The 14,569-nt window shown below is 44.7% G+C and overlaps 1 protein-coding gene across 3 annotated transcripts in view; it reads right to left on the bottom strand.

The window, feature by feature from the left end:
- The window catches only part of lmbr1 (limb development membrane protein 1), a 245,541-nt gene that overhangs the window by 91,545 nt on the left and 139,427 nt on the right, over positions 1-14,569 (bottom strand). For all 3 annotated transcript variants that reach the window (XM_070881637.1, XM_070881639.1, XM_070881638.1), the window contains one exon: positions 11,408-11,480. In XM_070881637.1, coding sequence (XP_070737738.1) covers positions 11,408-11,480 — 73 coding nt within the window. The remainder of the gene's footprint in view (positions 1-11,407; positions 11,481-14,569) is intronic.

Raw genomic sequence — 14,569 nt, 5'->3', positions numbered from 1 at the left:
GAAACCCTTATCCATGCCTTTGTTACCTCTGGACATGACTATTCTAATGCTCTCCTGACCAGCCTCCCATCTTCCACCCGACATAAACTTGTGCTTATCTAAACCATCTTTCCTCGTACCAATCCCTGTTCACCCATCACCCCTGTGCTCGCTGACCTATATGGGCTCCAAGTCTGGCAATGCCTCAATTTTAAAATTCTCATCCTTGTTTTCAAATCCCATGGCCTCGCCACTCCCCATCTTCCAGGCCGACAACCTTCCTCCAATTCTGGCATCTTGCGCATCCCTAATTCACCACTGTTGCCCATGCTTTCAGCTCCCTAGGCCCGAAGCTCTGGAATTCTCTCCCTAAACCTCGCCACTTCTCTCTCTTCCTTTAAGATGCTACTTAAAACCTACCGCTTTGACCAAGCTTTTGGTCACCTATCCTAGTATCGCCTTGTGTGGCTCGGTGATTGATAATCTGTTGTGAAGCACCTTGGGATGTTTTGCTGTGTTTAAGGCACGATATAAATGCAAGTTGTTGTTGCTGACCATGTTATAGGAGCACAATTATAGCAATAATATTAAAGCACACTCCAAGTTTAAGAAAATGCTATACACTAAGCATTTTATGTACAGGTGCCTAGTCCAAAGGAAGACTTGGCAACCTAGAAATTCGATACTGCTAGAAAACGGGCACAGGCACCGCGGTGGGAGATATGCCCTCACCTGATCAAAAAGCGCAAACAGCATGTCAACGTCGTGCTGCCTGCTAACTACCATGATTGTAGAGCACAGCCTAGTGTGGAACACACTGCTGACAGGTTGTATGGTCAGTTAAGGGCCCCAAGTTAGTGGTGATGGAGCAAATCTCGCTTTATTTAATGCTAGCCTGCTTCTCTTCACTGGAGTCTGCATCGACTAAAGGTGAGCTGCCTTCGACAGATTGAAAAAATAAAAAATTGCTTCAGCGCTAGTCAATCTGCATCTCTTAAAGGTGAGCTACCTTCTACTGATCAAAACTGCTAAAAGTGCTTCAGCATTAACAAAAATGGCTCAACAGGCCAGGAAAAGGGCACCAAGGATCTCGGATGCAAGGCTATCTACAGTGTCCCCCACAGAAAGTCAGCAGCCTTCCATTAACCATGCTTCAGCCACTGGGGCATCACTGCGCAACGGCACTAGGATAGGCAAAGGCACATGCAAGACAGTCACTAAGGGAATGCACAAGGGGGATTAGTTGATTTTTTGATGTAATATTGGATGCCCATATGGGTGAAATGGGATTGGAAATTTTACTTTGTGGTGGCTTTTTTTTCAGCATTGTGGCGAAGAGGACACTGTGATGGTCAGTAACAGAGGGAAGGTAAGGTGTAGGACAAATGTTGAAAGGGGAATTGGGGTTGTGGTCACTGGTACCGCAGGCAGATGATTCGATTCTGGATATGCCGGCTAGAAAGGGGCTGTCTGGATTACTTCCACTTCCTCCCCTTCCCTCTGCATGCAGCTTGTCCCCTTTGCTGCCTCTGCTCTATCTCCATGTCATAATACAGCATAAGGGAGACTGCAACTAGGACTGGGAGCAAGTGGTGTTCTCAGAGGCCCTCCTTTAAGAACCAGGGCCATCCAAACGTCCAGCAGCACTCAATGCACAACTTTTTAAATGTATTGCACCAAGCCACTACTCCAATAAAATGTAAAGAAACCAGTCTAAAAGCAAACATCTAAACTTACCCGAAAGCTGTGTTGTCCCTGTAAGAAGCGCGGGCAGCGGCTCAGTTATACTGTTGCATGCGTGTTCCTCTGTACGTGGTTTGGAGAAGGTGTTAGTAAGATCAGTGACGTCCAAAATCCCAGATCATGCGTCAATTCAGGTGTTGCATTTGAATATGGGAAGCAAGCGCAGGCAACAACAGCGCTGTCAACCTGTCCAAAATGGCGGTCATCGTGTTCCCTACCGGAAGCAGGCCGAAGCAAAACGGCCACCATTTCTTCTTCCAAACCAGCCTGAACGGCTGGCACGAAGGGCTCCAATTTCCCAGCCAAGGAGTCCTAAATTGTTTTCCCTAAACTAATGAAATCTCTTGGAAGAGTCACAATCTAACAAAAATATTTGAGGGAAGGTAAAATTTTGTGCTGAGCTTCTATCAAAGCACATATTGTCACTTAAAAATGAAATAAGCAGGAGGCTGGTGCTGGAAGGGATTAAAAATAATTTCAATCTATGCGAGAATTCACAACTTTCTGACTTTTATATTGTAAGTGAAGTTTAACTATCCCCTACTTCAAAAAAATCAATCATTTTCAAACATGCTCAAAAACTCAAATGTCAGCAATGCAGTCAACCAACAAATTTGTGGTAATCACTTGCTTGGGCTTGTTCAGATATGTAATATGGGCTCACAACTGAACCCACTGTACAGTTCATTTAAAATCACATAACTGTTTAATTTTGTTATCTTCCTAGTTCTGAGACACAGATTCAGTTGCTCAAAGAAAAGCATGCAAGTGGCTAGATTACTGACACCCCCGGGCAACTGGCAGAGCGACACCAATTAGTTCACTCCTAACACTGTAACTGGCCTCAAATACAACAACCTTTCATCTTCATTGAATAGGTAATGAAAATTAAATGTCTTTGATCAAGTAAGTGTTTTTGATCCAACCACACCCAGTGCCTCTTGAACTCGAGAAGAACTAATAGCTATAGGCAAGGGAAAAAACTATTCTTGTAATTAGAGATGTCTATCATACAGGATAAATCGCATATTGTCCAACCTATTGAACATATATTGAAATTAGCAAAAATGTTACGTGAGACTATGTCAAATTATCAAAAGCAAGTGGAAGAACAAGTCACCACGGCTTATTGCGTATCATCCTGTAGAAGTTTAAGTCACTGCTTAAGGTTTCAAAAAGAGGGGAAACAATCATCTCAATACACGATTCATTGTCAAAGGATGGTACTGTAACTCACTCGCATTCATCTACTCTCACGAAAAAAAGAGACTTGCATTTATATAGTGCCTTTCACGACCAACAGGTGTCTCAAAGCGTTTTACAGCCAATTAACTACTTTTAGTGTAGTCACTGTTGTAATGTGGGAAACGTGGCAACCAATTTGCACACAGCAAGCTCCCACAAACAGCAATGTGATAATGTTGATTGAGGGATAAATATTGGCCAGGACGCTGGGGATAACTCCCCTGCTCTTCTTCAAAATAGTGCCATGGGATCTTTAACATCCATCTGAGAGAGCAGATTCAGTTTAATATCTCATCCAAAAGACGGCACCTCCAACAGTGCAGCACTCCACTGAAGTGTCAGCCTAAATTTATGTGCTCAAGCCTCTGGAGTGGGACTTGAAGCCACAAACTTCTGACTCATGGCCTTGTACCACTCTTCAGATAATTGTGGATTCACTGTCCTTTTCGTTCCAGGATGTAGTCTCTCCCTCCCTTTTCTTCTACTTCTCGTCTCAATCTGCTTCCCAGCTCCCTCTCGGACTTTGAATCCCCATCTGTATGCAGCAATTGCAGCTCACTGAAATCAAAATGCCTGTTCTCTGAAGATAACAAAATTAAAAGGCCATTTTATGTACGGGTCATCAATTTTTTTTCCAGATTCCTGGAGCTTCACCTTGTAAACAAATATATATCACTTCTTTCATTTCACCTCCTGCTGTCTCCCCTCCTCTCATTTAAAGATATAAAACAGGCCAATAATCAAGGGGGATTATTCATCACACCCCAGAATCAGAATTTTCCTCTTTTTCTCCCAACTGAGAGATTAAACTCTGCATATTGATACTTCACACATTCATCGTCAATCATGATTGAAAGCCAAACTGCTGACCATTGTGGCGAGCTTTAACAGCTACCTGCCAGGATGCTATGTAAATATTCTGATCAAATAAAATTTAATTTCCACAAAAACATACGTTACAAATCTCTGAAAAAAACAATCATGCAATGCTGACACTTAAAAGCCTGGAATTTTTTGCAAAAGTTTTAGCTGGTGCCGGATGATTGTATGTAAATTCATGAGTTAAAGTAAAATTAGATCTCTGCTCATTCTTGATATCTTTAATTCTTAGCCAAAACCTACCAAAACACCACATCTTCATTGGGTGTAAGATTCATATTATATTTTGTCTACAGCGTAGAGCACTGAAGTGCCTGCACATGCTACTGGTGAAAATGAGTGTGGGGAGAAATTTGTTTAGGCCGGTTTTTAGGCCCGAAATTCATGTTATGTCAGGCCTAAAAATACTTGAGGCAGGGTACAAAAAGTAGAAACATTGCTCCCCCGAACTGTTGTATTCTTCACCTTGAGGAGATAAAAAAGTTTGCATTGATATGATGCCTTCTCAGGTATATATGTCGATACTGATTGCTGAACATTTAAAAATATGGGTGGAAAAATTCATGTCTGCCACGAGAGCTGTCACTAGCAACTCGGGTTAACAGCCACTGAAAATGGGCGAAGCACTACCCGCAAAAAATTTGCGCTTAGGGGCTAAAGATTTTTATCCCAGCGCTAACTGATTGTGTTACGCCTTCCTGGTGGTGTTATTGCAGGCATGGAAGTCAAAGCTCCCATCCTGAAGTGGCGTTCCAGCTTCCAACAGCCTCTGGGAAAGAGGCTATGAAGTTCACAAGGGACTATGCGCAATTAAAAGGGCCAGGAATAAAAAATGCAATGCATTCAGAACTAATAAAAATTAAAATAAAGTGGAAAAAATGCAGTTTTCAGCCCCTGCCTTTAAAAACGATGAACATTAAAAAGAAGTCCCAAATGAGAGTCTTCAGCTGAATTCCCTTCCGAACCTCAAAAAAATGTGAAAAGTGCTTCAGCACTAACACAAATGGTTCAGCAAACCAGGGAAGAGGCACGCCAGCTTTGTGCAGGGGGTCAACAATGCAAGAGAGGTCCTCTATCCACAGAGGCCAGGCGGTCCTGCAGAAAGGACGATGCTGGGCCACATCACAGAGGCTGTCACTGGTCGCCCCCACCACCTGGCTCCAGTTCCCAAGGAAGCTTCATGACCTCAGACCACTGGTCAAGGTCAGTGAATGTATCTTCAACAGCTGTCTCCTACCAATTGCATCACTAGCCTCACACATTGTTCAATGGTTCAATGCATGACACCGCCCGCCCCACCCCTCACCTACCAATAATTACGACCAAACATCTCCCATTCCTAGCCTCACATCACCCCCTCGGAGAAAATGGTGCCGGCCATTCTCAGCAGGGACATAGTTGAGCCCTTGGCTAGCGGTAGGGCAGAAAGGATACAAGATGCTGGTATCCTCATATGTTATCCTCCTTCTGGTATACACCTCTTGCTTTCTCACCCTTCCTTCACCACAACTCCACCCATGTGCCTTCCTCATTTCACACACTCAAGAAATGCAGCCTGCCCAGCCAATGGTTGGCCAAGAAGAGGGAGAGGAGAATGATGATGAAGAAAAAAAAATGAAGTTGATGAGATGACAATGAGATGATGATAAAGAAGCAGAAGGAACACGGTCACTTGATTTGATACTCCCAGCCACCAACTCCTCAAGGTCAACCAGCAAGGCCATATTCAGTGTCTCCCGCTAAAAGTCAGCAGCGTTCTACCAGCCATGCTGCAGCCACTGGGGTAGCACTGCGTGACATCAGTCGATAAGACAAAGGCACACACAAGACAATCACTAACAGAAAGAATAAGGTCTATTAGTTGATTTCTTTATGTCATATTGGATGGATAGATGTGTAAAGCTGAATTGGAAAGTTTGCTTTGTGGTGGCTTTTATTTCAGCATCGTGGCCAAGAGGACACTGCGATGGTCTGTAACAGAGGGAAGGTAAAGTGTGGGACTAATGTTGAAAGGGGAATTATTCCATGCTGGATATCCTGGCCATAAAGGGGCTGCCTGGGTTGCATCCTTCCTTCTGCTTTCTCCTCTTCGGCATCTTACTCTTCCTCCGAGAGGGGAAGCTACAAATCTGAAATTACAGCATAAAATTCTGCAAATACCCAGCAGGTCAGGCAGCATCGTGACCCGAGACATGAACTCTGTTTCTCTCTCTCTCCACAGATGTTGTCTGACCCACTATGTATGTGCAGTATTTTCTGTTCTCCGAGGTCTTCCTTTGCCAGGCCTTGCAAGCATCCAATAGCATTTCCTACACATTTAAAAAATTTGTAACATCTATTTCAGCAAGCCATTACGTCAGCAAAAATCAAAAAAAAATCCAGTCCAAAAACTTAAATGCAAGCTTACTCGAAAGATTTACATGTCCCTTGAAAAGGTACTGACAGCACTTTGGAGAGTCTGCTTGCAGGCTGGGTTTACCTGGCGTGCTTAGAACTCAGCGCTGAACTCAGTACAAGGGTCAAAGTTCTTTGTGGTAACGTCAAGTCAGCATGACGTCACCACTCCATCATTTTTCATTGCAGGGCGATACTCAACAGCAGCGCTATTGGGCCTGGGGAAATGGGAGGCCGCTGCGGGACACATCATCAGCTGGCGAAAGAGCAGCAGCCGCCCTCTTTACTATTTTTTGCCAGTAACGCATGGCGTTAAGCCCCCGAATTTTTAGCCCCATATGATATTCTGAAATTTTCTTGAAAACACTTTTGAAATGACCCCAACAGTAACCAGCAGACTTCAAACATCCACTGATAAGTACTGCATTATAACTACTTCTTACATTTTCAAAGCTATGAAAATCAGTTGATCTTCACTTGTTTGGTGAAAAATCAAAATCAGCCCAAGTCAATCAGCTCCGAGTTTCTAAAGAGTCTAAATTTAATTACCATCAGTTGTTAGATCTGTATTTTTGTTTTGCTTTAAATAGAAAGTAATCACTATGCATCAGTACACCAGTTACTTGCATGACTTCATAATAAAGTATCTTGGCTTGAACCCAGTGATTGTACCAGGATTGTGACATACAAGTTGAGTATAATGGAAAGTTTAACAAGCCTGCTAAAAGCCTCACAATGTCTTTTATACATCTATACGTGGAAGACGTGCACAGCACATGAAGCCACCCAAAGTTAAAGATTTAGCAGTGAACCTTTTGTATAACAAACAAGTACAAAAGTTATCAACTGAAAATATACACACTATTAATTTTGCATATACAGTCCAACCACAAAGTTTGCTACAGAGTAAGCTACACGCATTCATTCGTTAATGAGAAAGATCATTTTTTATCCAATTTGTTCTCAGGATGTAGACAACACTGGCAAAGCCACGTTTATTGCCCATCCTTAGTTGCTTTGAGCTAGGAGGGCCTCCCTTTTAAACAATTTAATTAAGGTATAAAATATCTATGCCTTTACTGTTAGCCAGGCCTCCTTTTGATGAACTTAAGACGAAAATCAAGAATATTCTCACTTGCTGGAAGGTTCTCCCTCTCATTCTTTTCACCACAAGTAAAATAATGATCACTTATGCATTTAACTAGAGAGAGAATATGCTACCCCTTTTATTCTACAGATCTTTTTCGACCCAGAAAATTTGAAGAGTTATGGGAGATTACTTGGTACGACAGGCTACTTTGCTCAAATTATTTAAAACCTTCCAAAATGAGAGAATCTGGGAGAACTGGACCACATTTCTTCATCTATTCTTGGAGTTTGGGAGGAGACAGGCAGCATAACCCCATGTGTATCTTATGAACTAGCAACCGATTATAATCATACCAATGATCCTACAACCAGGGTGCTTTCTGTGCCCCGAAGAACATCCTATTTTTAAGTCAGGAGACAGAGGCCTGAAATTTCCTCCGTGGACGCAACTCAGAAGTTGGACCATAAATGCATCCAATCCCGTGCCCATTTTATCAATGACAAGTTATGCTCAAATTTGCCGCAAATCTCACTAGAATACGTCCATGCGTAAAATGGCCATAACTCCACACGTTCGTCCAGTAGGATTCAAGTGTAATTGAGACAGAACCAATGGGGTCTCAATTTGCTATGGTGTAGGACTATAAAAGTTGGAGAAAAAATGTTTGACTTCAGAGTGAGGCTGGGTACATTTTATTACGCTAAAGGTGCTATATAAATGCAAGTTATGTTGTTGGGTAGTCATCATCATAGGCAGTCCCTCGAAATCGACTCTCTGAATTCTCAGGTGGCTGTGCAGTCCAATACGGGAATTACAGTCTCTGTCACAGATGGGGCAGACAGCAGTTGATGGAAAGGGTGGGTGGGGAGCCTGGTTTGCCGCACGCTCCTTCTGCTGTCTGCGCTTGGTTTCTCCATGTTCTCAGTGACGAGACTCAGGTGCTCAGCGCCCTCCCGGATGCTCTTCCTCCACTTTGGGCGGTCTAAGGCCAGGGATTCCCAGGTGCCGGTGGGGATGTTACACTTTATCAAGGAGTCTTTGAAGGTGTTCTTGAAGAGTTTCCTCTGCCCACCTGGGGCTCGCTTGCCGTGTAGGAGTTCTGAAAAGAGCACTTGCTTAGGGAGTCTTGTGTCGGGTAATGGAGCTGGTCGAGTGCGGTCAGCACTTCGAATCTGGGGATGTTGGCCTGGGCGAGGACACAGACGTTGGCGTGTTTATCCTCCCAGTGGATTTGCAGGATCTTGCGGAGGCAGCGCTGGTGGTACTGCTCCAGCGCTTTGAGATGTCTGCTGTATATCGTCCACGTCTGAGTCATATAGGAGGGCGGGTATCACTACTGCCCTGTAGACCATAAGCTTGGTGCCAGATTTGAGGTCCTGGTCTTCAAACACTCTCTTACTCAGGCGACTGAAGGCTGCGCTGGTACACTGGACGCGGTGTTGGACCTCATCACCGATTTCTGCCCTTGCTGATAGCAGGCTCCCGCGGTATGGAAAATGGTCCACTTTGTCCAAGGCCGAGCTTTGGATCTTGATGAGTGGGGGGAGGGGGGCAGTGCTGTGTGACGGGGTCAGGTTGGTGGAGGACCGTTGCCTTACAGATGTTTCGCGCAAGGCCCATGCTTTCATACGCGTCGGTGAAAGTGCTGACGGTGGCTTGGAGTTCGGCCTCTGAGTGTGAGCAGATGCAAGCGTCGTTCGATGACAGGGGATGGGACGATCTTGGATCTAGGCTGGAGGCAACGTAGGTTGAACAGGTTCCCACTGATTCTATCGTTTCATTTCACTCCAGTGGGGAGCTTGTTGAGCATGAGATAGAGCATTGCAGCGAGGAAGATCGAGAAGAGGGTTGGCGCGATGACGCAGACCTGCTTGACCCTGGTCCGGACATGGATTGGGTCGGTTGTGGATCCGTTGGTCAGGATCACGGCTTGCATGTCGTCATGGAGCAGGCTGAGGATGGTGACAAACTTTTGGGGGCAGCCAAAACGGAAGACGCTCCATAGTCCCTCATGGTTGACAGTGTCAAAGGCCTTTGTGAGGTCAAAGAAGGCCATGTACAAGGGTTGGTGCTGTTCCCTGCATTTCTCTTGTAGTTGTCGCGCGGTGAAGATCATGTTCATTGTACCCCGTAGTGAACGGAATCCGCATTGTGACTCTGGGAGGAGTTCTTCAGTCACAGGGAGAAGATGGTTGAGGAGGATTCTAGTGATGACTTTCCCAATGGCCGACAGCAAGGAGATTCCTCTATCATTGCCACAGTCGGACATCCACTTTTTTGAAGATGGTCACGATTATAGCTTCTCAGAGATCTCCTGACATGCTCTCCTCCTTCCAGATAAGAGAGATGGGGTAATGTATCTGTGCCAATAGTGCCTCTCTGCCATATTTTAGTGCCTCAGCAAGGATTCCATCTGTTCCTGATGCCTTGTTGTTCTTGAGCTGACTGATGGCCTTTTCTACCTCTTGCAGGGCTGGGGTTTTGCGGAGATGGTGGTGGGGAAGAATGCTGCGGGCTGGAGCTGAGGACACTCGTATCAAGGGCAGAGTCTCGGTTAAGGAGATCTTCAAAGTGCTCCTTCCAGCGGGCCCTGACTGCCTCTGTGTCCTTAATGAGTGCCTCACCATTCTTGCCAGCAGTGGGGTGGGGCTTTGGGCCATAGACGGCTTTGACTGCGCTGAAGAATCCTCGCACATCGTGGTTGTCGGCCAGCTGCTGGATCTCGTGTGCTTTCTCCACCTACCATCTATTCTTGAGTTCGCAGGTTTTTTGTTGGACCTTGGGCTTCAGCTGCCTGTAGAGCTGCTTTGCTGCTCCCAAGTTGGGTTGCTGCATTAAGTTCAGAAATGCCTTGCACTTGCAGCTTATTAGCTCCTGGACATTCTCGTCAAACCAGTCTTGGTGTTTCCTGGTTGAGTGACTAAGCGTCTCTTCGCAGGCGCTGGTTATGGAGGCCTCGAGGGCAGACCAGATGCTGTGGGCACTCTGCATCTCAGGATTATGGAGAGGTGCCAGGTTGGCAGTAAGGCACTGGCTGTATAGGGCTTTCTTCACTGGGTCTTTAAGTGCCCCAGTGTTGATTTTTCTGCGGCACTGTGTGCTGCCATTGCTGCTTTGGGGCTATATTGATGTTAATGACAACGGATTAGGTGGTGGTCTGTCCAGCAATTGGGTAGTGCAAGTAAACAGCACACAACTCAAATATTTTTTAAATAATTCATTCAAATTGCTCTAGAGAGTCTCCCTTCTCTTAGATGACAAATCACAGGAGAACGCTGCCAGGAACAGGGCTGAAAACTTTGTGGAAGACGACCTGTAGGCTCTCTTGGACGAGATAGAAGGATGGAGTAATTGGCTCCTCGGCTCTCCCACATCAGGAGGTGGGTGTGGATGGAGGCGAGTGGCACTGAATTCCACATCACAGTCCCCAGGATGGCAGAGCAGTGCCGCAAGAAATTCAATGACCTGACCAGAGTAGGGAAGGCAAGACACCATGCTCTCCCTTTCTTCTTCAACCAATGTGGACACCATATTCAACTGAGACGGAACTAGCTGACTTTATAGTTCTGAAAATCAACAAACTTTCAGCTCCATAGCAATCCATTTTTCCACTGTCATTCAAAATGTATGGGATAGCTCATTAGCTCGCCACTATTTTCTATTAATAGCTCAACTATTTTCAATCAGGCCTATTCCAACCATACACAAACAGCCCAACAATATATTTGCAACTCTTCCTCACTTCTCATATCATTTATAATGCTAACAAATAGTAGCAGTAGTAAGTTGATACAGGCTTTCTTACAACCTTGAGGGAAGCACTCGGGATAAAAAATTAACTACCAATTAATAAAGGCAGTGACAGAAATTGATTGTACATTCTGTTCTTTTTTTTGCGCTGGAACCATTAATCCCATTACAAAATTTAATGTTTCTCACATAAATCAGACTGCTCCTGAAAACTGAAAGCCTCATGCAGTTTATCATTTCAATTAATCATCTATGTTCTCATTGCATCTTCTCCGTCGACCACATTCAGCTGCCAGAATGTGAAAAGAATTACCAGTATCCGCATACCATTTAACTTCCTTATAAGCGCTTCCTCCTGCAGGCCAATGCAGTAGATTTGTTCATCTAGGTCTTCCAAGATCTGAAAAATTAACAGAGCAATTTTAAAAAATCTTCAATGTATGACAACAGTTTTAAAAACCAGAATCACTGAAAATTAGAATTGCTGAATCATTGCATCTACTGCACAGGAGGCCGCCGTTTGGACCTCATGCCTGCGCTGATAAAGGTTCTACAACTGGAATTATCTGATCCCAATTCCCTGCCTTTTCCTTGCATCTTTTGTATTCTTCCTTTTCAAATATTTATTCAATTCTCTGTTAACAAGGGCCATATGTTTTTAACCCTTAGTGTGAAAAACATTCATCCAATTTTCCCTTCAGTGAAAATCCGGAGTCTGTAACCCATTACAATATTGTCAACTGTGGAAATAATTTTTCACAATCTATCCGCTCAAAACCCTCTCTATTTTTGAAATTCTCGATTAGATCCTCAACTTTCTATCATGCAATAAAATAAATCCTCAAATGTGCCAGTGCTTGTTCAGAACTATAAATTTTAATTCCGGACATCATTCTGGTGAAGCTTACTATATCCTTTCCATAGTTTGAATATCCTTCCTATAATAGTGTGCCAAGAATTGCACGTAATCTTCCAGCTGTGGTCTAACCGACGTGTTGTCTAAATTCAATATCAGATATTTTTATAGTCCCACTCTATTAGAGCCTTATCATTTAGAATAACTTCCTTTCATTGCTTATTTTCTTCAAAACAGGTTACTTTCTCAGCACTCAAATGATTCTACCACTTATCTGCCCACTTCACTATTCTGTCCATATTTTCCTATAATCTTACTCAGTTTGTCATGCCCCTAATTTGCTTTCCACAGCAATTATCAAATGCCTTCTGAAAATCCAGAAAAATCCACTCTAGTGCTTTTAGTTATATATTGTGATTTATCCCTAAAATTCAATTACATTTCACAGCACTGCCAGCCCTTTGCTAACTGTCCCTGATTCATCCATGTTCAAGTGTTCCGTCCATATTATGGATTTTAGAAATGTATTCCTTAAGACAAGACTAATTGGCCTATAATTTCCTAGCTTACCCTTTTCTCCTTTCTTAAACAGATTTGCCTTCATCTAGTCCTTTGACTCGGGTCCTGTTTCTAAAGGTTTTTTGAAAATTATAGTTACAGTTTCCGCTATCTCCTCTCCCAAACTCCTTCAGTATTGTGGGTTGCATGCTATCGAGTCTGATTACTTTTCTGATTTTTAGTCCCACTGAGCTTTTATTAGTGTCCAAGTGTCATCATTGTTCAGTTAATAGCGCACTGCTCTGAGTCAGAGGCTGAGAGTTCAATGCCCACTACGGATTGACATTTCAGTGCAGTACTGATGGAGTGCTTCAGGTGTTGGAGATACCATTATTCAGATGAGACATTAAGCCCTGTCTGCCTGCTCATGATGATCAGGCAGTTTTCCTGGTGTCGTCGTCAACACTGCTACCTGAACTACCACCAAGGACAGATCATCTTGTAATTCATCTAATGTGTGGGGGACTTTGTGTGCAAATTGCTTTTGTCTGCCAAATAATGGTAACTGCATTTCAAAAATGATCCATTGGTTGTAAAGTGCTTTTGGCTATGAGGATGTAATAAGGTTTTATATAAATGCAGATTATGTTTTTGGAATATTAATGTGGTGTTCCTGCACCTTACTACAAAATCACATGAGGCATGTACTGCAGACACAGTCACTACGTGACCTTAACCTTTATTCCCCGGAGCAAGGAGTGCTGATCCTGGGTGGAACCTCCCCTTTTATACCTGGAAACTCAGGTGAGGTGAGGAGTGTCTCCCACAAGTTTACCCCGTGGTCAGGGTGTGCATTTCTAGGGTATAAGTACAGTGTACAGGAGTTGCATGAAGGTTACAGTTACATGAAGGTTAGTTGCATGATGGTTACATACATGACATCACCTCCCCACTTACGTCTTTTTGTGTCAAAGGTTAAATCTTTCAGGTGGTCGACGCTCTCTCTTGGAGCGCCGCAGTTGTGGCTCTGGTGGCTGAGCCTCGCAATGCGTCTCTGTCACCTGAGGTGATTCCGGCCTGTCCGGGTTGGCCGCAGGGACTGTGCATACTGTGGACTGTCCTTGTTGCTCATCCACTGGCAGTGGTGTGGGTGACATTTCATGCTCTTCTTCAGGTTCCTCCGTGTCTATGCTGAACCTTTTCTTTACTTGGTCCAAGTTTTTGCTGCATAACTGCCCATTGTTTAGTCTGACCACTATGACCCTATTTCCTTCTTTGCCAATTACTGTGCCCTCAAGCCACTTGGGTCCCAAAGCATGGTTAAGAACAAATACTGGGTCATCCATTTCTATACATCTCCCCCTTGAGTTTCGATCATGGAACTCGGTTTGGGACTGGCGCTTGCCCTCAACAATGTCTGCCAGGGCTGGGTGAATGAGGGACAGCCGCGTTTTAAGCATGTGTTTCATGAGGAGTTCCGCTGGCGTGACTCCAGTGAGCGAGTGCAGGCAGGACCTGTAGGCCAGCAGGAGGCGCGATAGCATGCCCTGTTTTATGACTTGGACCGCACGTTCCGCCTGGCCATTGGAAGCCGGCTTGAACGGCGCTGTCCAGATGAGTTTAATACCATTGCCCGACATAAACTCCTGGAATTCATGGCTGGTGAAACACGGGCCATTGTCGCTGACCAGGATGTCCGGCAAGCCGTGGGTTGCGAAAACCGTATGCAGACTCTCCACGGTGATGGATGTCGTGCACGAGTTTAATATGATGCACTCGATCCATTTCGAGTATGCATCGACAACGATCAGGAACATTTTCCCCATGAACGGGCCCACATAGTCTACGTGAATAGGCGACCATGGCCTGGTGGGCCAGGGCCACGGGCTGAGTGGGGCCTCCCTGGGGACATTACCCAGCTGGGCACACATCGTGCACTTGCGAACCCAGTGTTCCAGGTCTGAGTCAATCCCCGGCCACTATACATGTGACCGGGCAATGGCCTTCACTAACACGATGCCAGGGTGCTCGCTGTGGAGTTCCCTGATGAATGCTTCCCTTCCTTTCTGAGGCATGACTACCCGGCTGCCCCATAGCAGGCAGTCGGCTTGGATGGAGAGCTTATCCATCCGTCT

Source organism: Pristiophorus japonicus, chromosome 5 (assembly GCF_044704955.1).
Source record: "Pristiophorus japonicus isolate sPriJap1 chromosome 5, sPriJap1.hap1, whole genome shotgun sequence".
Classification (NCBI taxonomy): domain Eukaryota; kingdom Metazoa; phylum Chordata; class Chondrichthyes; family Pristiophoridae; genus Pristiophorus; species Pristiophorus japonicus.
This window is presented reverse-complemented; position numbering and strand designations above follow the sequence as displayed.